General features: G+C 37.5%; 1 protein-coding gene across 5 annotated transcripts in view; it reads left to right on the forward strand.

Annotated features, from left to right (window-relative positions):
• MEMO1 (mediator of cell motility 1) overlaps positions 1-25,529 on the forward strand; it is a 125,262-nt gene that overhangs the window by 45,572 nt on the left and 54,161 nt on the right. For 4 of the 5 annotated variants that reach the window (XM_042982215.1, XM_042982214.1, XM_042982213.1 and 1 more), the window contains one exon: positions 13,712-13,793. In XM_042982215.1, coding sequence (XP_042838149.1) covers positions 13,712-13,793 — 82 coding nt within the window. Of the gene's footprint in view, positions 1-13,709; positions 13,794-25,529 lie in introns of those variants that run through there. The other variant, XM_015537648.2, reaches the window with a different exon arrangement.

A 25,529-nucleotide genomic window follows, 5' to 3' on the forward strand; every position in this document is an offset into this window, starting at 1 on the left:
ACACGTACAGCTCACTTTCCATGTTTAACCACAGCCCTTAGTTTTCAAAGTTAGTTTTCCTCCTAAATTACCCATCTGTGAACTCCCTGGAAAGCGTTTTATCTTTGTGGCCATTATGCCTGACTACCTTTCCTTTTCGTGTGTATCTGATACCTGACATGCCCATCTCTTAGTGCACATTAGGTGTGTTTTCTTGGCTAGTTAGCAAGGAAGAACTTGCTGGGATTCTTTTTGTTTACATCTTATGGTTGCAAAATCAGAAACATAATTCTAGACGGATGAGCTGGCACATGCACTACCAATGCTTAGTGAAAAAACAGGCCTCAAACATGCCACAACAAAAGCACAAAAACAAAAATTGCATTAGATTATAGTTAATTACTTCAAAAAGCAACTTGGCTTCTCTACATTGTCTGGTAAATGATGGCTGAAAGAGTTAGAGTGGAGAATAACTCAAATCCCTTGCAGGACAAGTGAGAAAAACAACCAACCAACCTGAAACTATTATGTTTTATATATTACATAAAGGAAGATACTAATAAGGTGTTTAATGTCCTCTTTTCTTGTCTGGAATGTTTGCAAAAATTTTTTTAAAGTTTATTTATTTTGAGAGAGAGAGAACACGAGCAGGGGAAGGACAGAGAGAGGGAGAGAGAGAGAGAGAGAGAGAGAGAGAGAGAGAGAGAAAATCCCAAGCAGGCTCTACACTGCCAGCGCAGAACCTGATGCAGGGCGCGAACTCATGAACATGAGATCATGACCTGAGCAGAAACCAAGAGTTGGACTCCTAACCGACTGAGCCACCCAGGTCCTCCTAGAACGTTTTCTTGCTCTCTGTTTATACCTTTCAGAAATAGGGTAGGGAAGTGAAATAAGAAGGGGAAATCCCCTTTTGCTAGTGGGGGAAATCTTGTCAAATTGGTCCATGTGTATGTATCCTAATGCTTTAATGTATCTTTTCTTGGTCAATGGCAATTTTTAGCAGTGGGTTTTATTTAACTTAGATTATTAATATAGGTATTGTCTTAGGTCTAACAATGGTTTGTTAGTTGGGTTTAGCGTTTAGAGGCTTTTTGCCCCATGTCAATAAACAGATGTCTGCAGCATCATTTTTTTTTTTTTTTCTTTTTCTTTTTTAATGCCTGGCTCCAACCTATTATCTTGAGACAAAGAATTGCATGCTCCACTGACTGACCCAGCCAGGCGTCCCATGCAGCATCATTTTACAAAAGTTATTTTTAATTGAGGAGTTCCTGGGTGGCTCAGTCAGTTAAGCGTCTAACTCTTGATTTCAGCTCAGGTCATGATCTCATGGTTCATGAGTTTGAGCCCCACGTTGGGCTCTGTGCTGACAGGTGGAGCCTGCTTGGGATTGCCTGTCTCCCTATCTCTCTTCCCTTCTCCTGCTCATGTTTTCTTTCCCTCTCTCAAAATAAATAAACATTAAAAAAAAAAGAGGGGCACTGTGTGGCTCAGCCAGTTAAGTGTCTGACTTTGGCTTAGGTCATGATCTCGCAGTTCATGAATTCAAGCCCGGCGTCGGGCTCTGTACTGACAGCTTGGAGCCTGGAGCCTGCTTCGGATTCTGTGCCTCCCTCTGTCTCTGCCCCTCCCCTGCTTGCACTCTGTCTCTCTGTCTCTCTCTCTCAAAAATAAATAAACATTAAAAAAAAAAGTATTTAAAAAGTATTATTATTATTATTTTTTTTTTTAAGAGAGAGAGACACACACAGAATTTGAGCGGGAGAGAGGCAGGGAGAGAGGGAGGCACAGACTCTGAAGCAGGTTCCAGGCTCTGAGCTGTCAGCACAGAGCCCGATGTGGAGCTCGAACCCATGAACGGGGTGATCATGATCTGAGTTGAAGTTGGATGCTTAACTGACTGAGCCACACAAGTGCCCCTAAAAAATTATTTTTAATTGACATGTGGTTGACATAAAATATTAGCTTCAGGTATAGAATATAGTGATTCAACAATTATATACTTTACAAAATGTTCACCACGATAAGTGTATTATAGTAATGTTGACTATATTCCCTATGCTGCATTTTTCATCCTTGAGACTTATTTATTTATAACTGGAAGTTTGTACCTCTAATACCTTTCACCCATTCCACCTATCCCTCCACTCCTCTCCCCTTTGGCAACACCAGTTTGTTCCCAATGTTTATGAGTCTATTTCTCTCTTTCTTCTCTTTCTTTTTTATTTTTATTTTTTTAGCGTTTATTCACTTTTTGAGAGACAGAGACAGAGTGTGATCAGGGCAGGAGCAGAGAGAGAGGGAGACAGAGAATCCAAAGCAGGCTCCAGGCTCTGAGCTGTCAGCACAGAGCCCGATACAGGGCTCGAACTCACGAACAGTGAGATCATCACCTGAGCTGAAGTCGGATGCTTAACTGACTCAGCCACCCAGACGCCCCTTTCTTTATTTTTTTAAGAAATTTATTTAAGAGAGAGAGAATGCATGCAGGTGAGTGGAAGAGGGGCAGAGAGAGAAGGAGGGGGAGAGAGAATCTCAAGCACATGGAGCCCATTGCAGGGCTCAGTCTCATGAACCATGAGATCATGACCTGAGCCTAAATCAAAAGTTGGACGCTTAACTGACTGAGCCACCCAGGTGCTCAGTCTGTTTCTCTTGGGTCTGTTTCTAGCCACCCAGTCTGTTTCTCTTTTGTTGTTGCTGCCTGTTCATTCATTTGCTTTGTTTTTTAGATTCTGGATATAAGGGAAATGATAAAGGTGTTTGTCTTTCTCTGGAGTATTTCACTTCCCATAATACCCTGTAGGTCTATCATGTTGTCACGAATGGCAAGATTTCATTTTTTTTTTTTTTTTAATGGAGCATTATTCCATTGTGTATACATACCACATCTTCTTTATCTATTCAGTAATTCATGGAACTTAGGTTGCTTCCGTATCTTGGTGCAGCATCATTGTTTATAACTTCATGTTATTATGTTATATGAATGCACCATCTTTTTTTGTACTCAGTTTTTGGATAGGTGGTACATGTACATAGTACAAAATGTGAAAGATACAAAAAAAGTACCCAGTGAGAAGTATAATTTCGCTCTACTCTTAGTCAGGATGCAGTTACTTTTATCCATTTATTTCATGTTCGTCCAGAAATATTTTACATAATCACATATGTGCACATACAAAATGACAACATATTATACCTTCTCTTCTGTACAGTGCTTTTCTTTTTCTTCTGAATTAAGACATCTCCCATAGGGATTCATAAAAATTTGCATCACTGGTTAACATTTGTTTAGTCTTCTACTTCATGGATTTACTATGATTTATTTTTAATCAGGCATTTCTTTTGTTTGTTTGGTTGGGTTTTTTTGGTGGACACTTAGATTGTTTCAGATCTATTGTTCTATCAGTTCACAAATAGGCAGTCATATTACACGTTTCATTTGATGTAGTCCACTGGGCCTGATCTACTTTTTCTGGTTAAACTCTGTAAGTGAAAGCTCTTGGAGAAGAAGATCTGTATTACACAGAATAAGATGAGAATGTGGTAATGTCTGTAAATTGGTTTTGGGGTGGAAATATGTGAAAAGTGAAAATTCTGACTTTTCCTTTTAAACTTTTTCTTTTTTCTTTCTTTCTTTCTTTCTTTTTTTTCTTTTGGTGAAGGAAGTGTTACCTTGTGTGGGAAGTGTTACCTTAGTCCTGATTCTATCCAATAAGGCAGACTTGTTTTATTTTTCTACAGATTATGTTTTTGGATTTGCTATCAAAGTATCCAGATTCACTAGTATCAGTCAACTGACTGGTTATAACCCAAAGAAACATTAGAAAAAGGAAGAAAAACACACTAGTTGCAATTGGAAGAAAATGATTCTTGGTTAGATACACATTAAGTATTATGGACCCAATTTTAAGCATTTCTATCATTTTAGGTGGTTGCCTTTTATGAGTCAGGTTCATATTTCCTCAGTAGAATACCTGACTCTGTGTTAGAGGATAAACGTGGTATATCTTCTTGAAGCCTCCATTTAAATTGCAAATAGGAGGATGGGAGTTTTGAGATTACAAGTAGTTATTCCTATTACTATAGTAATACAAATATAAATGTCATGAATTTTTGGACTAAAACAGAAGATTTAAGAGGGAATTTGAATTTGTGTATCACCTAGTTTCTAAGAATCTGAGTTGACTTTGTCATCAAGGTTATTTTGAGAGCAAAAGCTGGAGAGGCATTGATCCTAATGGGAGGCTAGAAACACCATTAAAAATAAACTTATGTAAATTTTAAGAAACAATGAAAGTTACGGCTTTAAAGTAGTTTGGAGGTAAAAGTTCATCCATTTATATTTTGCTAATTTAAAGATGATGTGATTTTTTTTTTTTTTTTTTTTTATGGTGATGAAAAAATCTCAGTTGTAAACCTTCCAAGAGCCTGTTTGGCCACATTCATTCATATAGCATGGGCAAATAAACTCATGTATGGCAGTGCGCCTAACATTTTAATGTGTATAGGAGTCCCCTGGAGAGCTTGTTAAAATCTTGTTTAAAAAAATGTCTTCATCCCCTGAGATTGCAATGATAATGGCTTTGTGATGCTCTGTGGTAAGACCTAGAGATCTCTTTCTTAGGTAAACACATCAGATGATTCTGGTCTGTAGACGACTTTTTGACTATTGAAGGAGAAACCCCATTAGTTAGAAAATTTAATGGTAGGAGCATGTCAAAATCTTCAGGATTGTAATTTAAAACAGCAGCATGATGCAGCATAATACGCTTGATTTTGAATTGAACTTGTCTTCTGTAAAGGCCTATAGATAGTAGTTGTTTGCTGAACATTGGTAATGGGAAACTTGTGACTGGCAAGAATCACGTTGCTGTTCTACCATCCAAGTAGAAATAAGTATCTTAGAAGTCCAAATACATTTTTCTTAGAAGTTAACTAACATTTCTTTGGTTAAAGACATAGAATATTTAATTTAATTTGAAATGCCAAATATAAGGGCATTAGATTTTAATTTTTATCAAATGGGGGCATGAATTAAATTACTTTATCTTTCAAAATATTACTTTGAAGGGAATGGTGAGGTTTTGGTGAAATAGGCATTGTCATACATATAATTATGAATAGATGCAATTTTGGGTCACATTTTGTTTTAAGTTTATTTTGAGAGAGAGAGCAAGAGTGAGAGCGTCTGTGTGAGTGTGGGAGGGGTAGAGAGAGGGAGCGAGAGAATCTCAAGCAGGCTCTGTGCTGTCAGCGCTGGTCCCGCTGTGGGTTTTGATACCATGACCTGTGAGATCATGACTTGAGCTGAAATCAAGAGTTGGATACACAACTGACTGTGCCACCTAAGTGCCCTCATTTGTTAGGGATAGGGAATTTGTTTATAAATGGAGAATGGGAGTAGGAATAGACAATGCAAATTCATAGACTGTTAAAGAGATTACTGCCAAACCTATTTTCAGATGACAGTTTTCTGTGTGACCTGGAGGGAGAAATACACTGTTATCCTCCAAATTTGCAACCTTTTTAGATATGAAATGCCAATGGAATTGGTATTAACTGTGAAAATTGTGAGAAACTGTATATGAGTGGGTAGAAGAGTGGGATGTAATTTCCGGTTGGCCAAATATAAGAGTTTGTTGGTACACACTAAACATTTATTTGAATGATTAATTGCTCTAATGCAATTGTATTCTGAATTACAGAGTTTTAAAAATGTAAGTAAATTCTTAAAATGTTTAAATAAATTGGTGGATAATAAGGAATCCAAGATATTTGGATTTGGCCTAAACTTTAAGGTTTTTATTAAAGAGAATAATCATTGTTCTTCACAGCAAAGGTTTCTTTTGGGTTGATTTAGTAATGCTCTGGATAGTTTTAGGTTAGATTCAGTGTGGCAGTGCCTGTGGTCCCAAGAGCATATTATTTTCTATGTGATTAGTCCTATCATAGATACATAAAAACAAATAGTATCTCTTTAGATGTATCTAAAAATAAGATACTAAGTTTTATAAACAGCATAACAATAAATTTTAGGTATGTGATTACAATACAGCATCAATAATGAGAGAAAGGATTTAGGGAGAACTGCTGAAAGTTTACTTAAAATTAAATGAGATTATTATAGTTGGTAAGGCTTCTCAAAACACTTTTCATTGTAGTGAGAAGCAGTGGTCCCAAATGTTGGTCTTTGATGAATATAATTTTTGCTGTTCTGCAATAAAAGGAAAAAATCAGAACATTGTAGTGAGTGTAGTTTTTATAGTGCCTACTGTATTTCATCAATTTTAAGATGTATATATTCCCACATTTTAACATTTCTGAAATTGATATGTTTTATAATCAATGGCACCTTGACGTTATTGTTGGTTGTGAAATAGTTGCCACTGTCTGCATATATGTGAACTCAAGAATTCATTCTGCTTCTATGACTGGACACCTGTGACCCCTTGATGTTTTAGTTAACATAGCATTTAAGGACCATTTGTGGAAGAGATTACCATTCCTGGGTTGTCTTCTGAAACCTTTCGTTAGTTACATCTTCTGGTGACACTTTTCATAAGATCAAGAAATGTATGGTGTGGGAACTTGGACAGTTTGTGTCAGTTTTTTGGACACGAGTCCCAGAGACAATAGAAGAACACTTTTACAAGAAATATTTTAAGGCACCTGGGTGGCTCAGTTGGTTGAGCTTTGGACTCTTGATTTTGGCTCAGGTCATGATTCAAGGGCTGTGGGATCGAGCCCCATGTCGGGCTCAGAGCTGAGCATGGAGCCTTCTTGAGATTCATTCTCTCTCTCTCTCTCTCTCTCTTCCCCTCCTTCCCTCCCCCCTCCCTCTCTCTCCCTGCTTCTTTCCCCTGCTCATGCTTACTCTCTCTTAAAAAAAAAAAAAAAGATAAAAAAATAAATATTGCATCACTAATTCCATAAATGGTACAGAGGATGATTTTATGGAAAAACAAAGATTACCAGTGACTGTGAGTTAAAAAGCAATTTAGATATCAGATTGTGAAGTTGAAGACATTAAGAATATTTTGAGGGGTGCTTGGGTGGCTCAGTGGGTTGAGTGACCAACTCTTGATTTTGGCTCAAGTCATTATCTCATGGGTTTGTGAGATCTAGACCCCCCCCCCCCTTCGGGCTCTGTACTGACTGCATGGAGGCCAAAATCAAGAGTCTGATGTCCAGCTGACTGAGCCACCAGGTGCTCCTGTTTTGCTTTTTAAAATATAAACATGAATGTTTCTGATAATTCATATCTCAGTAAGTTTTAAAAAGCTTTCTTAGTAAATAAATTCTAAGTGATAAGAAGCCATGTGTCCTAGTTTAATTGGGAGTATTTTTGTCTCAGTAGTACATAATGGTGCACTTTAACACTGATGCACTTTAACACTGGGTTAAGTTAAAAAGTTAAAAATTTTGACAGTATCATATATTTGTAAGGATGAAGAGAAATGCAAATTGTTGAGCCTTGCTGATGTTGGAGAAATATAATTTAAGCCAAAGTCTCTATTTTAAATGATGCACTTTAACACTGGGATTCTCTTTCTTTAACACATTCAACGAAATGTGGTTAATTTATTCAGTTTAAAGGACTGAGATAATCTTACTTTGTACTCATCTTACTTTTTGGTGTTATTTATTTTATGAAGTCATGGTGATCGTAGATAAATGGCTGATATGTTTTAAATGTCCTTTCTTGCTAAAATAAAAATTAGTGTGTTGGTTACCCCCATTTTTTTTTGAAATTTTATTGGCCTATGAAACTCAGAGATCCAGCAGCCACTGTTATAAAAAGTCTAGCATAAATTCTTATTATTTGTAGATTTTTGATCACAGATTAGTTTTTTACTTTGAAGAGGTTTCACAGAATGATTGCTAACAAAATCTGACAGCATACTTGTGTTTGGATTTGTAGTTTTTGCTTCTGCTTTGTCTCATGTTACTTTGCCTTAACCAATCCTGTGGAATTAAGTTTACTGTGTCAATGGGCAGGTACCACTTAAAAATTAATGGTAAAAAAATTGTGGCAGTTGGTCATTCTTGATATATATGAGATACTTTGAGCAACTCTAGAAGTCTCTTCTTTTAACCAAAAATGTCTCCTTTACTAGATTGTCCTGGTGTCTGAAGTTTTTGTCTTTGAGCCATTCTTTGGATTTAAGACACCGACAGAGGCTCCATGGAGGCAGGCATCGCATCTGTCCTTTTAATGCTGTAACTGCATCATCCATTTCATTCACTTCTTGGTGCATAAATAAGTGTTCCGTAAATATTTATTCAATTAATAAATGACGGCAAAGTTATTTGTGACGTTAGAACATTATTGGTCATAACGAACCCTCTGATGTGTTAATTTATTCAGTAGAAAAAGAGAAGAGCTTACAGAACACATGAGTTTTGTTCAGAGTGAGGAGACCACTGGAAGTTTTTATTTGCAAAGAAAAATATCTTATTCTTCAGCAGGCCAAACAGATAGAAAAGTGTAGAAAACCAATTTGGCTTACTCAATTACATATCTTAGAATTGTGTCAGTTGCATAGGAAGAGCAGGATTGGTTTTATGTGTGTGTGTGTGTGTGTGTGTGTGTGTGTGTGTGTGTGTGTGTGTGTAGTATCTCTTTACTTTTGTCACCATGAGAATAAACTTGCTTGTGAACTTGTTTAACTCAAGAAGGATAAAAACAGAAGTGTTAATAAGTTACATTATAGTAAATACAGCCCATTATTTATTGTCTGTTTCCTAAGGAAATACCTGAGCTTTGATCCTTTGGGAACCTACTTTTAGTATCTTATCCTAAGAAGTAAATACCCATTGATCCCTTTCAGGGCAAGATCACACAGCCGTTAAATAGTTTTACTAGGATTTAATAGTACTTTTGATTTTCCTACTCATTAGTGTGCCTTCAAATCCAGTGGTATTTGAAAAATAAAGCAATAGTTCATCATCATCTTGTATTAAATAAGGATACCTTATGGCCAGGTATCAGTTAGCCTCTCTGGAAGAATTCATTTTTTTACTTGACACTTTGTAGATCAACAATTAAGCAACCATATGTAATAAATAGATATGCTCAGTTATCTTATTCAAAGACAGTTAAGAAACTTGGAGTTTAGCTTTTACCTTAGGATCCTTCTGAGGAAATTGGTCTTTTAATAAAAAGACTGCTAAGAGAGCTTGATTTAGAGCTTAAAATCAGTGAAGTTGATGGCAGTAGAGTGCCTAAATTGGGAGATAATATGTTCTTTGCTTTTATCCGTTATTCATTTTCTGTTTTATAAACTTTCTATAATGTGGAAATATTTAGAGCACTATTTTTTAAGTTAGTATGAAATTTGTTAGGCAGCTAAAAATTTACTTTGAAAATCTGAACTATTTTCCCTTCAGTTAATGAGATTATGTAATATAATTTTTTGGGAGTAATTGTCCTTAAATTTAAGTTTTTAGGGGTGCCTGGGAGGCTCAGTAGGTTAAGCATGTGTCTTTGGCTCGGGTCATGATCTCATGGTTTGTGAGTTCAAGTCCTGCTTTGGGCTCTGCACTGACAGTGCGGAGCCTGCTTGGGATTCTCTTTCTCTCCCCCTGTCTCTGTCTCTTCCCCACTTGCTCTCACTCTCTCAAAATAAATAAATAAACTTTAAAAAAGTTAAAAATTTTAAACAAACTACAATATTTGCTGAAATCAGAACTTTTTTGTACTTTGGTATTTTACTAATGGGGCTGTTCATTATAAACTTTTTTATGTGTATAGTCCTAAATATATATACAGAGAGATATCCAAATCAGTAGATGTTTAGTTTGAGTGGATATCAGGGAAATACAAATAAGATTTAATAAAGGGATACCATTACATACCCATAATTTGCCAAAAAGTTAAAAATTTTGACAGTATCATAGATTTGTAAGGATGAAGAGAAATGCAAATTATTGAGCATTCCTGATGTTGGAGAAATATAATTTAAGCCAAAGCCTCTATTTCAGAAAAACCTCTCTTCAAAGGTAGAAGAGAAAGAAATTTTTTTTTCCTTGAGTAAGCATTGAGCCAGAATGTGAAGCACATTACAGGCAATCTGCTAAAAGAGTGCAAAGATCTAAGGAGAGCTCACGCTTTTCTATACCCAAGCAGATACAACCCATTACATACATGTTGTCAAGATAAATTGTAAGTAGTGCTCAAGTAAGAGAACTTGATAGCAGCATTTCTCACATGTGACTTATCCTAAATCTCTTGGTAATTGGGGTGACCATATGTATTTGTTAATTGGCTAAAAATAAACTTGAATGTTTTGCAACTTGGAGGTAGATGGCTGGCTACTTAGTGCTCATGTCTTCCCACAGAAACTGGCAGAAAGAGGGTGCTCTCTCCTTTGGTGCAAATAACATTTCAAAGAAGTGGTTATTAGGTCCATAAGATAGTCCTGGGGTGCTGGTTAGAATCTTGCTTATTTATTTATTTGTTTGTTTTTTCATTTACACAGTTATTTACTAATTTAATTTTTTAAAAAGTAAGTTCTACATCCAACATGGGGCTTGAACTCATGACCCTGAGATCAAAAGTCTCATGATCTACTGACTGAGCCCCAGCTGGGGTGGGTGGAGGGGATAGAAGCTTATTTAGCTTTTAAAATGATTTACAAATACATCTATTTCAAAGGGATAAAGAAAGAATTTACAATTACAAGCTTTCTAGAGAAAGTGCTCTAAGAAAAATGTGTGGGGTATCTCTTCCCTGTTTGATTTTATGTAGTTAATTTATTTTTAAAGCTTATTTATTTGTTTTGAGAGAGAGCATGCAAATGTGGGGAAGGGGCAGAGAGAGGGAAGAGAGAGAATTCCAGCAGGGTCCACACTAACAGTGTGGAGCCTGATGCGGGGTTCTAACATATACACTGTGATATCATGACCTGAACAGAAAGCAAGAGTTGGATGCTTAACCAGATGACCCATATTGTATTATATTATTATATTATATTATATTATATTATATTATATTATATTATAAGCAGGCTCCACACCTAATGTGGGGCTCCAACTCACGACCCTGAGATCAAAAGTCACATGTTCCACTGACTGAGCCAGCCAGGTGTCCCTCTCTTCCCTTAGTTTTAACAGGGAGAGTTAAAGCTCTCATTTTTTATGCCCTTACACTGATGGGTAAATTGATCTGGCCACTTTAGTGGGCAATTTAGTTTGCAGTGTTCTGGTAGAGTTGAAGATGTGCCTACTCTATGATCCAGTACTTTTGTTTCTAGTTAAATCCCAGAGAAACTCTTAATACATGTTTATAAGAGACTTGTAACATTGAGTATTAACAGTGAAGCTGTAGAAACAACCAAATGTCTGTGAAGAGAATGAATAGGTAAATTTTGGTATGTTCACACAATACTAACAGTATTGAGAGTGAGTGAATTAGAGCTACAAACTCAACATGAATAACTTACAATGTTGAGTGACTAACTCAAATTATAAAAGAATATGCACAATATATTTATTTAATATTTTAAAACATGTAGAACAATACCTGTGCAGAGAAATGCATAGTTTTATAGGTATATATATTAGTAAAACTGTAATGCAATGAAAAACACCAAAATCAGGAAGTGGTTACCTCTAAGGAGGGAAATATATAATGGGCTCAGCAATTTTTTCTACTGTGTCTGTAATATTTTATTTTTTAATAAAGGAAGATCTTAAGCAAATAAGAATGTTATATTTGGACAGTGGTTACGTGGGTGTTTGTTTTATTATTATCTGGATTCTCTTGTAATGTTTAAATATATTATGATCAAAAGCTTAAAAAAAAGAGAAAAAGGGGGCCAGAGAAATGAGTGGTAGTTGGGGGGAAATCAGTCCGCTTATTTTATATATTTGCATGTTAATAGTAATGATCTAGTCAAAAGGGACCAAGTTAGTGTAGGAAGACTGGGATAGTTACAAAAGAGCAGCGTCCTTGAGAAGAAAAACAATGGTACCCAGTGCAGAAGTAATTTGTTGGCTTTTGATAGGAGTAACGACCATTTGTTGACACAGGAGAGAAAGCAGAATAAGTGGTAGAAAGGGGAAGGAGTTCTTTTCTGAATTTAGGGTGACTAATGTCCAAGTTTGCCTGAGACTAAGAGGTTTCCCAAGATGCAGAACTTGCATTGCTAAAACTGGGAAAGTCCTGGGTAAACCAGGATGGTTGGCCATCTTCTGATTTTCTTTGACAAATTGAAAAGCATGATCATCTGGGAGTGAGAGGGGGATGAGAGTTCAAGATAAAATGGAAAGCTCTATGAAGTGATTGTCTTAAGGCTGAGAGAGCAAATTCTCTAAGTTAATGTAATATGTTTTCTGAGCTTTCCTAAGGGTCTGCTGAAGTTTATGGGCATAATTTCAAAGTTCATTTGGTTGTATTTCTTTGTTATCTCATTCAGCTATATAAGTGAAGGTACTGTGTCAAGTGGAAAGATGGTTTTAACTATGACTTTACTGTGATAGAGGAAGAGAGGTACAAGACTGAGGGCAAAGGCAAGGAAATGATTGTAGTGATGGATCATCAAGTCTCAGGCTGGGTTAAGAGGTGAAGAAGAAGAAAGGAGAGGAAGGATAGTGGGAAAAGTAACTCCATATCTGTTGGGAACGAACAGATTTCTAGAAGTGAACTGGAAAGATAGGATGTGAGGAGAGTGGGATGTTTGAAATTGAGATTTTTTAATAAAAACATTTTTTTTTTTAATTTTTGAGAGACATACACAGAGTATGAGCGGGGGAGGGGCAGAGAGAGAGAGAGAGAGAGAGAGAGAGAGAGAGAGGGAGGAAGTGAGACATAGAAGCTGAAGCAGGCTCCAGGCTCTGAGTTGTCAGCACAGAGCCCCATGCGGGGCTTGAACTCATGAACCACGAGATCATGACCTGAGCCAAAGTTGGACGCTTAACCAACTGAACCACCCAGGCACCCTGAAATTGAGATTTTAAAAAAATTTATTTTATTTTGTTTTTTACTTAAAAATTTTTTTAAATGCTTATTTTTGAGAGAGAGAGAGAGAGAGAGAGAGAGAGAGAGAGAGAGAACATGAGTACAGATGGGGGAGGGGCAGAGAGATAGGGAGAGAGAGAGAGTCCCATGCAGGCTTCTCACTGACAGTGCAGAGCCTGCCATGGGGCTTGAACTTATAAACCATGAGATCATGACCTGAGCTGAAATCAAGAGTTGGATGCTCAATCAACTGAGTCACCCAGGCAACTGAAATTGAGATTTTTGACATGGCATAGTCATTGGTTATTAATGTGGTCAGCGGAGTAGGGGCTGGAATGGATAGGAGGGAAAGGCATTAGGTGTGGGAGTGATCACTCCATGGATGTGATTTTAGTGACTAAAGCAAGTTTTGGCATTCTGAAAACAATCACTTGGGTATTTTCTTTTCATTTGCCAACAGTCTTTTGTTTCTTGTTTTATTTTGTTTAAACGGTGCCTCAAATTGTAGATTGAATAGTTCTGGAATGAAGATGGATATAAATAAGTAAATGGATAAAAGCAAATATTGTTTAATCAGTACATGATCTTATCTATGGCTTGCTTAGTAGTTGGTTAACTTTCAAACATTATCATCCAAGCTAATGATCCCACTGCCCATTAAGCTATTTTAGTCCTAAATAGGTTCAGTGAGGGCTTTGTGTCACATATAGTTATATATAGTACATTTCTCTGCTGACTCCAGTTTCCCTCTTTCTCTTTTTATAGGACCGCAGCTGAACGCACAGCTAGAAGGTTGGCTCTCACAAGTACAGTCTACAAAAAGACCTGCTAGAGCCATTATTGCACCGTAAGTTTTAAGGTTCTTTACCTTAAAGACATCTTTACGTGTTTCATATGTTAATTATTAATATAGAATGAGTAACTACAAATTGAACTAAATTTTTAAAAAATTAAAAAATAAATGCTATGTTGAGCTGAAGAAATTATATTTAGTCATTTTCATGATTCCTTTGGCTTCCACTTTAACTCAAGGATAAAGGAATTAGCTATTTTCTCAGGTGCAGTAATTTTAAAGTTTATTTTTGGTAATAAAACTGACTTAAAGCTGAGGGTTATTTGCAGTACATAAACTTGGTGATTTCAGATTGATGTAAATGAGTAATCTCGGTTTTAAATATTAAAAAGATCTACTTTAATTCAGCCAACTTTTTCCTTATATTAAAAAAGGTGCGTTCAACAGAATATCATGCAGTATGGAGTAGCAAACAAACCTGCGGGAGGGTTTTTTTTTTTTATTGAAGAAAATCTGTGATTATTTTGTCTTTGAATCTCAGAAGGCTTTTTAGAACTACAAGCTAACAAATAAACAGTTAACAGAGTGTCTGTATGTGATAGGAATTCAGTTCATTTTGTTTTGGTTTCCAATGTAACTTTCAAAACACATTTTTTTAAGCACATGTTAACTGTTTCCTGAGAAGAGTAAAGGTTAGTGTTTGTCCCATTTCTTTCACAGCAGTGTCTTTTCTATAACTTCTGTTGCATTAGGTTTGGTGCCCCGATAAATAAAAAATAGTGAAAATAATAATATAGCATCTACTTATTAAACAATATGAGAAATCAGTAAATACACATAAAGAGTCTACATTAATGTCTGGCACATGTAATAAGTATTCCATAAATACTAGGTATTTAATGTGCCAAACATTTCGTTAAATGCTCCATTTGTATGATCTAACTTGATCTCATTTAATAGATATAGGAGGCTGACTGTACCACTTACAAGGAATGTGACATACAAGTTACTAAATCTCTTGTGCCTTTGTCTCATTGGTAAAATTGAAATATTAATAGTACCTCCATAGGGTTTTTGATGATTAAATCAGTTAATCTTTATAAACTTTTAGCATAACTTAAACTAATAACTTAAACAAATATGTACCTGGCTAAATGCCAGGTGTTCTTAGTGCTGCTTTTTGTTTCGTTAAGATTTTTGGAGGGGTTTTATCTTAATCTTTTGTTTGGGGCATATTCCTCTGTTTCCTTAGTTTGCTTGACTCTCTGTGTTTGTTTCTATGTATGAGGTGCAGTACCCCTCTCTCCCAGTCTTGAAAGAGTGGCCTTGTGTAAGAGATGAACCTTATCTTTCAACCTTACCCTAGCTCTTGGCTGTCTCTGAAACTTTTGTGAATGTCTAAGCAGCCTGATTTATTCTTGATAAGTCCCAGTTGTTGAGAGTGTTCCACGACTTGTCAGTGTTCTGAAAGATCTCACTCAGCCCTTAGTTTCAGTCTGATTAGAAGCCAGACCCTCAGGCAGCAGCTTTTAAAGTATGCATACATAGTCCTGGAGACTGTAAACCCTGTTGGCCTCCAGACCAGGCGATCTAAAGGTGTTCTCTGGGTGACAGTGGCAAAAATCAGGGCTTCAGATGAGTGTACACGCTCCTTTCTGGGAGGTACTGGGGAACTGTAGTGAGGCTTAAGGAGAGTGTGAAGATGGTGTCCGCTGGCCTACTTTCCTTGAAAGCACCTCCGTAGCCTCTGGTTGTGTGGCCAACGTGAATGCTGCCCCTCAGGCTGAAGCTCTGGGACAAGTAAATAGGCTTGTTTCACAGAAAGACTAGGATATGTTTCAGACTGTTGTCTGCGTGGTGCCCTGGAGGTAGCCTGTCCAGAACTGTCTTTCCAATTGTTATAGCCCAACGGACCCAGAAACACAAGCCGCCTTGGCCACAAGGACCAGGTGATCGATCAAGGAGTATCCCCTGTGTAGACTGCGTGTGCCTGCCGGCTTTAGCAAGGCCACGGGAGAGTGCATGGCTGATGTGTACACATCAGCTTTTTACATGGCCATAGGAAAGCACGATGCTGGGTCACCCTGCTGGTGCTATCAAGGCAGAGAGAGAGCACAAAAATGGCCTTGTGCCTCTGTTCTTGGAGAGAGTTCCAACAGACTCCTGCCCCTCTGGTAGATGCTTTAAGATTAGCCAGTGAATCTTCTTCACTACAGTCTAGGCACTTTGCAAACTGCTGTTTCTGTGCCAATTTCCAGAGCTACTGAGTCTGCATGTGAGCCCGTAAGAGAAGTATCTCAGTTTCTACAGCCCTTCAGTGTCTCCTGGATATGAGCCCTGTTGTTTTTCAAAGCCCGATGTTTTTGGGATTTGTCTCACTGTTACACTTCCCAAGGATTGGGGTACCTAATGTGGGGTACAAACCCTTCAGTTCTCAGGGAGAAACTCTGGATTTGTGAGAGTCCTCCTGATTGTGGGTCCCCCTGCTAGGGGTCGGGTTTTGATGAGACTGTCCTATCTCTCCTCCCCATCTTAATGTGGCCCTTTTACCATTTGTTGTGAAGGAACTATTCAGTTAGTTTTCAGATCTTTTTCAGAGGGAATTGTTCCATATGTAGCTGTAGATTTGGTGTGTCCGTGGGAAGTGAGTTCAGGATCTTCCTGTGCTGCCATTTTCGACTATCCCCCTAGAGTTGCATTATGAATAAACTCACATTACTACTTTCATGGGAAAGTACTTGGGAAAAGCAGACAATAAATAATTACATGCATACATCAGAGATATATGAGTACTTGGGAAAAGCAGACAATAAATAATCACATGCATACATCAGAGATATTGTGGGTTTGGTTCCAGACCACTGCAATTAAACGAATATTGCAATAAAATGAGACCAATGAATTTATTTGTTTCCCGGTGCATATAAAAGTTATGTTTACACTGTATTCTTTTGAGTGTACAATAGCATTATATCTAAGAAAACAGTGTACATACCTTAATTAGAAAACATTCTAGGGGCGCCTGGGTGGCTCAGTCAGTTAAGCATCCGACTCTTGATTTTGGCTCAGGTCATGATCTCATGGTTTCTGAGTTTGAGCTCCACATTGGGCTCTATGCTCGCAGTGCGGAGCCTGCTTGGGATTCTGCCTTTCTCTCTCTCTGCCCTCCCTCCCTGCCCCCCCCCCCCCCCCACCTCTCTCTCAAAATAAATAAATAAACTTTAAAAAAAAAAAAGAAAAAAATACTACTGAAAAATGTTTACCATTCAGTGAGTTATAATCACTGATCACAGATAACCATGTAATAACAATAAAAAAGCTTGGATTGCAAGAATTACCAAAATGTGACACAGAGTCATGAAATGAGCAAATGTTGCAAAAATGGTGCCGATCAACTTGCTTGATGCAGGGTTGCCACAGACTTTATAGTTTGCTTAAAAAAAAACAAACAAAAAACAGTATCTGTGAAGCTCAATACAGCAAAGCACAATAAAATGCCTGTATATTCTGTATCAGATGCTAACGGGTGCTAAGAATAATAAAGCCGATCAGAGGATCAAGAGTGTGACAATATGAGTATGGAGGTGCTAGTTTATATAGAATAGTAAGAAAAGGTCTCCCCAATAAGGTAACTAACACTTGAGCCTAAATAATGCGAGAGAGAAGTTATACAGATATCCAGGGAAAGGGTTTTCCGGTTGAGGAACAGTGAGTACAAAGGCTCTGGAGCACGATATGCTTAGTATATTTTGAGGAAAAGCACGGAGGAAGGTGTAGTTGGAGTGGCATGTACAAGGGGAACAGTAGTGGATGAGACAGGCACCAGGGGCTACATTGTAAGGAGGCTTTGTAGGCTGTTATGAAAACTTTATGTTTTATTCTAAGTGATATGGCAAGTCGTGAAAAATTTTGAGAAATGACATGACCTGACTTAGATTTGAAAAGGATTACTCTTGCTATTGTATGGATGTTTAGTTTTGTGGAAACAGGGAGTCCAGTTTCGGAGGCTTATTATAATAGCACAAGAAAGAGATGACATAGTGGCTTTGACAGGGGGCTAGTGGTGGATGTGGCGAGAAGCAGTATCTTCCAGATATATTTCGAAGGTAGGACCAGCAGAGTAGAAGAAGAGTCAAGGATGACTCTTAAGTTTTGGCCTGTGAAACTGCAAACATGGAATTGATTTTATACTGTAAGGGACAAACAGAGGTAGAGGTGGGAAGTAGATTTTAAAGTGTTTTGTAGATGGCACAAAAACAGACACATAGATCAATGGAATAAAATAGAAACCCCAGAACTAGACCCACAAAAGTATGACCAACTAATCTTTGACAAAGCAGGAAAGAGTATCCAATGGAAAAAAGACAGTCTCTTTAACAAATGGTGCTGGGAGAGCTGGACAGCAACATGCAGAAGAATGAAACTAGACCACTTTCTTACACCATTCACAAAAATAAACTCAAAATGGATAAAGGACCTGAATGTGAGACAGGAAACCATCAAAACACTAGAGGAGAAAGCAGGAAAAGACCTCTCTGACCTCAGCTGCAGCAATTTCTTACTCGACACATTCCCAAAGGCAAGGGAATTAAAAGCAAAAATGAACTATTGGGACCTCATGAAGATAAAAAGCTTCTGCACTGGAAAGGAAACAATCAACAAAATTAAAAGGCAACCAATGGAATGGGAAAAGATATTTGCAAATGACATATCAGACAAAGGGCTAGTATCCAAAATCTATAAAGAGCTCACCAAACTCCACACCCAAAAAACAAATAATCCAGTGAAGAAATGGGCAGAAAACATGAATAGACACTTCTCTAAAGAAGACATCCGGATGGCCAACAGGCACATGAAAATGTGTTCAACGTCGCTCCTTATCAGGGAAATACAAATCAAAACCACACTCAGATATCACCTCACGCCAGTCAGAGTGGCTAACATGAACAAATCAGGAGACTATAGATGCTGGAGAGGATGTGAAGAAACGGGAACCCTCTTGCACTGTTGGTGGGCATGCAAACTGGTACAGCCACTCTGGAAAACAGTGTGGAGGTTCCTCAAAAAATTAAAAATAGACCTACCCTATGACCCAGCAGTAGCACTGCTAGGAATTTACCCAAGGGATACAGGAGTACTGATGCATAGGGGCACTTGTACCCCAATGTTTATAGAAGCACTCTCAACAATAGCCAAATTGTAGAAAAAGCCTAAATGTCCCATCAGCTGATGAATGGATAAAGAAATTGTGGTTTACATACACAATGGAGTACTACGTGGCAATGAGAAAGAATGAAATATGGCCCTTTGTAGCAACGTGGATGGAAATGGAGAGTGTGATGCTAAGTGAAATAAGCCATACAGAGAAAGACAGATGCCATATGTATGTTTTCACTCTTACGTGGATCCTGAGAAACTTAACAGAAGTCCATGGGGGGGGGGGGGGGAAGGGAAAAAAAAAAAAGGTTAGAGAGGGAGAGAGCCAAAGCATAAGAGACTCTTAAAAACTGAGAACAAACTGAGGGTTGATGGGAGGTGGGAGGGAGGGGAGGGTAGGTGATGGTCATTGAAGAGGGCATCTTTTGGGATGAGCACTGGGTGTTGTATGGAAACCAATTTGACAATAAATTTCATATATTAAAAAAAAATAAAGTGTTTTGTAGAATCTAGGATTGTATTTTGACCATGTTAATGTTTTGAGACGCCTGTTAGGTATCTGTAAGTGGAGATCTCAAATGGGCAGCTAGATATATGAATCTGGAGTACAGAGAAGAAGAGCCAAGGCTGTGTTGATACGTATATCACACTTAAAGTCTAAACAGCCTGTGGTTGTGTAGCAAGTAAAATACAGAGAAGAGGTTCAAAGACTTAAGCCCTTAGGCAAACTAATTTCATTTAGAGATCTGGATGAAGGTGAGCATTTGCAAAGGAGATACTGAAGGAAGACCAGTGGGGAAGGAGGAAAACCAGGGGCGAGTGGTGTCTGTAGGAGGCAAAAAAGGATGAAAAATGTGTCTGGGAGGAGAAAATGATCAGCAGTGTCAAATTCTGTGCCAATATGTCAAATAAGATGAGGGCTAAGAATTGATAATTGGATTTGGCAATATGGAGATCACTGGTGGCCTTGATACATACGATTTCTGTGGAGTGGTAGGGATGAAAGCACGATCGCACTGGGTTCAAGAAAGAATTGGAGAGGGAAATGAGTGAGGATAGTTTTTTTTGCTTTTTTTTTTTTTTAACAGGCTTTTCTATAAATCAAGGAAATGAGGGAATGGGAGTATGTTGTCAGGTGAGAATTTTTATTTAAGATGGGAGATACTAAAGTGTTTATGATATAGATGAAATGATCCAGTAGAGAAAGAAAAATTGATGCAGGGATGAGGGGGGGAAGTTTGCATAATTCTCGATTGGGTAAGAATGGATTAATAATCATGTCTTTATAGTAACTCAAGACATAGGTTCTATTGTCATTCTAATTACTTTGCTGGTATTTAAGTATTTTATGCTACCTTCCTAGTTAAAACTTGTTCTAAATGTGGGAGCTGTGCTAAATGAACATACAATTAAGTTGAGGCTAGTTATTCATGAAAGTGTAGCTAGACTTGTTTCCTTTTTATTATTAGCTTTAAGTTGAAATTGGCAATAGACTGGGAAATGAAATTTTTGAGTCTAAGTTACAAATATATTGATTTGGAAAAGATTCCCAGGTTACCTTAGGTTTTAAAATGGATATTTGAAAATAGTTTTGGCTTTGGTCTGGATGTTTCTGTTATATAGTGACTTTGTAGTTATTTTTATGCATATATAATGCAATTTCCATTTTGTTAATATGAAAACTTTAAATATATTCAAGTTTATCTTATTATATGGCTTCCAGAAGTAATGATTTTCCTTTCCAGAAGTGTCTTTTTTTAAGTTTATTTGTTCATTTTTTGAGAGAGAGAGAGAGAGAGAGAGATAAAGAGTGCAAGTGGGAGAGGGGCAAAGAGAAGGAGAGAGAGAATCCCAAGCAGACTCCTCATGGCCAGTGCAGAGCCCAGTGTGAGACTCGATCTCATGAACCGTGAGATCATGACCTGAGCTGAAATCAAGAGTTGGATGCCTTACTAACTGCATCACCCAGGCACCCAAAGTAGTTTTTTTTTTTTTTTTTTGAGGTAGAAAAGCAGCAACAAATATTTTGTTGTTTATGTAGAGACACAAAATCATCTTTGTTAAGAACATGCTTATCTAGTAATTAGAAAACTTAAAATTTTTAGATCTCTACTTTTAAGTCTATTAAAAAAATTCTTTTTTTTCCTTAAGGTTTATTTTTAAGTATTCTCTACACCCAAAATGGGGCTAGAACTTACAACCCTGAGATTAAGAGTTGCATGCTCTACCGACTGAGCCAGCCAGGTGTCCCTAAAAAAAGTTATTTAACTTTTATAAAATTTAGCTCTCTGGGGCCAGCTTTTCTTAGATTTTGTCTTCATAGGCATAAATTCTGTAAGGGGAGCCTTAAAAACAAACAAAACCCAACTCAGAACCTGAGTTTTAACAGATTACTTTTAACAGATTGCTCATTTGTATATTGATGTAGATTAAATAGAATGATGTTGTTAAAGAATAAATATCGACCCATAAACCAACTGTTGATCAATCTTAATGATTTTAATCTATATGACATATAGGCAGGCACAGTTGGAAGATTCAGAAGAATTTAATTTGATTTAAAAATATCCTTTGATTGAATTTAGGATCGCCTTACTTATCTTGAGGTGCAGGAAACAGTGTGTTGCTCAAAGATATATACTGAAATGATCTCACAGACTAGGAGTTCCAAAAGCCTTCCTACCATGACTGCAAGACACCTTGATGCCAAAATTGTTGTTTATCTTGCAGTACGCAGGAATATCTCAGGAACCCTTAGAATGGAGCTGTACAGTTATGCATCACTTAAGAAACCTCATATTGGAGGAGCACTTGGGTGGCTCAGTCGGTTAAGCTTCCAACTTCAGCTCAGGTCATGATCTTGCGGTTTTGTGCGTTCGAGCCCCACATCGGGCTCTGTGCGGACAGGTCGGAGCCTGGAGCCTGCTTCGGATTCTGTTTCTCCTTCTCTCTCTGCCCCTCCCCCATATGTGCTCTGTCTCTATCAAAAATAAATAAAAATGTAAAAAAAAAAAATAAACCTCATGTTGGTTAGAAAAGTATAGTCAGATAATTGGAGAGGTTACTTACACAAGTAAGGGGGCTTACTTACACGATTAAGCAGATACTGTGGATATTGAAGCACTCTTCATGTATTTAAACTAGAGTTTGATTTGTGACTAGTTAACCTAGTAGGAGTAGTATGGAGTAAAGGATACTTTCACTTTTCATGGTGCCCCCTTTTTTATTGTTTGACTTTTTTACACTGTGTGCATGTATTACTTTTAACACAAAAGTGAGTTTAGTAATTTTAAAAAGCTGAGGAACATTTATATAGAAGACCAGTTTACATACTGTGAGGCATACCTGTTGAGCTCCACCAGTGTATCATGAGACAATGAATCTTCATAAATCATGTAGTTCTGTTTAAGTTACTGGAGATGTATAAATTGTTTATTTCTAGTCCTTGTTTATTTTAAGTGGTAGGTTATTTATGGCAGTATCTCAGGTCCTGTATACTTTAGCGGTCAGACAATCTAGATGTGGAACATTGTGGTCAGTTTGTTCTTATTTGACTTGGATAATTTTAATACCTTTTATTAGTTCATAGTATTGTTTACTTAATACTTGTAAGATTCCATTTTTAAAAATAAAATATTCTGAATAATGATTTTTGAACTGGATGTTTTTTGAGATATAATCATTTAAATAAAAAAAAAATTTTTTTTGATGTTTATTTCTTTTTGAGAGAGAGAAAGAGCACGTTCATGCACAAGTGGGAGAGGGCCAGAGAGAGAGAGAGAGAGAGAGAGAGAGAGAGAGAGAGAGAGAGAGAGAGAGAGAGAGAGAGAATCCCAAACAGGACTCAAACTCATGATCTGTGAGATCATGACCTGAGCTGAAATCCACTTAATTGACCTAGCCGCCCAGGTGCCCCTCATCTAATATTTTTTTATGAAGCAGGAATCTTGGGGACCTTTGAGCAATGCCTATGAGAATAAAAGAATAAAAGACGAGGTGCAGCGAAGTAAAATGCAGAGTAGCAATGTGAGGCCGCTGCTTCTGGGAACTGTTTAGAACCAGTTGTTCATGTTAATCCCATATGCTCCCAAGTGTTTTTAAATTTAGTTTCTGGCTTTCTAGATCATAGCTTTAGTAGATCTTATTGACTTTTCTTATTGCTGCAGGAGATTATTTTATCTGGTCCAATCTTCTCATTCCATCTAGTCCAATCTTTTTATTTTGTATTTTTGCTGCTATTAAATAGAACTAGGCTATGAGAACCTGATTTTGTTGAGTCCAAGTGTTTTTTTATTGTTCTCCATATCCTCTTTGATGAAAAGCCTCTCATAGAATATGTGGTAGGCTCTTGGCATTCACACTTTATGCTATTCACCTATAACTTTGAAGGTCTCAGAATGAATAAGTGAAAGTCCATGTCATGTAGTAATTGGCAATTTTCCTCACATAGGAATTTTAATTATACCCACACTGCAAGGCTGGCTGTGTGCGAAACTGTGAATGACCATGGAGAGTACCCTTGCATCCTCATTTGTTGCAGCTCTGTGGGGGATACAGAAATTCTAGAAGGTTAGGAGGTGGACTGGTGTGTAGGAACAAGGACAGAAGCAGAAGTACCCTGTGTTATAAGAAGGATCAGTTTTTAGAGACATGTTTTTAGTCTAATGAGAAATGATAGCTGTTACAGTATAAATTTGTGTTTGTCTTCATGAGGTTACATTGGGAACCAGAGTGATCTGGAAAAGCGAACAGGGATGACTTTGCATTAAGGTTTTAAGAGCCTTGAAAGACTGATTGGAACATACTTTTATGATGTATATTCAAATATCTGTGGAGCTCACATTTTCTTTTTTTTAATTTTGAATGTTTATTAATTTTTGAGAGCACAGGCAGGGGAGGGGCAGAGAGGGAGGGAGACAGAGAATCCGAAGTGGGTTCCAGGCTCCAGGCTGCCAGTGCAGAGCCTGACACCGGGCTTGAACCCATGTGAGACCATGATCTGAGCCAAAGTCAGCCACTTAACCGACTCAGCCACCCAGGCACCCCTGTAGAGCTCACATTTTCATTGCTCTTCTATAGGCACAAATGAAAAGCACCTTAGCTGTTCTCTTAGTGAAGCCTCTTTTATTGTGAATGATCCCTTAATGAAACCTTGCTTCCACATGTATGTGTAATCATGGATTCTATTAGCAAGAGAAGGGTGTAGGAGTAGAGGATCATTAATGAGATTTGATGATTGTTACCATGGCTCTCTTACTTACCATGTGTCTGGGCCAGGATAAAGGAAAGTACTAGAAATTCTTTTCTTTGGCTATGATCTTGGTCCTTTTATGAAGTAGAGTTTCTCAGGATATGGGTTAAGGGGGATGGTACACTTAATGATTTTTTTTAAACACTCCGCAGTGTATTCTCTATTCAAGTTAATAAGATTCTTCCTCTCTTTTTACAACTGTTTTGTCTTCTAGCAGACTTTTAAGCCCTCAACTTGAAAATCTGAAATTATGAAGTCTGAGTTCTATAAAGCATACTTACATCAGTTAATCATATTTTCAAAACCACCCACCTTCCCTACAGTCTTATAGGATATATGGTATTCTTCCAGTTTTTAGGGTCGTTGATTTTCCTACACCATGAAAACATTCCCTTCTTCCTTAAAATATGTAAAGTTCTCTTACGGTGGTTAAGAATGGGTTCTGGAGCTCTACTGCCTACAGTAGAGTCTTATAGGATATATGGTATTCTTCCAGTTTTTAGGGTCGTTGATTTTCCTACACCATGAAAACATTCCCTTCTTCCTTAAAATATGTAAAGTTCTCTTACGGTGGTTAAGAATGGGTTCTGGAGCTCTACTGCCTACCTTTTAAGTCCTGATGTGGCCACTTACTATTTGTGTGACTTAGAGTAACTATCTTAACCTTTCTGCTTTAATTTCTTCATCTGTAAAAGAAAAATAGTAATTCCTACCACATAGGGTTGGTGTGAGGATTCAGTGAATTGCTGTCTTGCCTTACGTGGATGAGTGACACATAGTAAGCTTTGAGTAAATGTTAGTTATTATCATTATCTTAGTTACTCTCTTCCTTCTCCTCTTCCTCATTCCCCGATACCTCCTTGGTTACTAAGCTATGTCACTTTTTCTTTTTACAGTGTAGGTCATTCATATCTCATTTCCCACTGGCATTGAGACCTTTCTAGACCATGACATTACTACCACAGGCCAAATTTTTGAGAGAGAGTCATTTAACACTTCCTGTCTCTGATCTTATATTTTTCAGTTCTAGACTAGTAACAGTTTCGTATTGTCACTGCACTGCTCCAGAGTGTACAGCAGTTTTTCAGTAACTTGTTTTATCAAGCCCAGACTCCTTTGTCTGTCTGTGCCTTCAAACTACTTCTTGTTCCACTCAGGCCAGTCTCCTATTTTCTCACCTACGTCATACACTTGGGGCATTTGCGCATGTTCTTCCTTCAACTTTGATGCTCTTCCTTTGTGCCTTTACTTCTCTACTCTTACTATTATTTCTATCGTATCTGTACTTCAAGAATCCCACGTTTCTAAGACAGCTTTCTGGCTTTTAAGAACTGTGGTTGAGTAGGAACAGGATTGATGAAACTGGGAGAGATTCACACTGG

This window comes from Panthera tigris, chromosome A3, assembly GCF_018350195.1.
Source record: "Panthera tigris isolate Pti1 chromosome A3, P.tigris_Pti1_mat1.1, whole genome shotgun sequence".
In the NCBI taxonomy this organism is placed as follows: domain Eukaryota; kingdom Metazoa; phylum Chordata; class Mammalia; order Carnivora; family Felidae; genus Panthera; species Panthera tigris.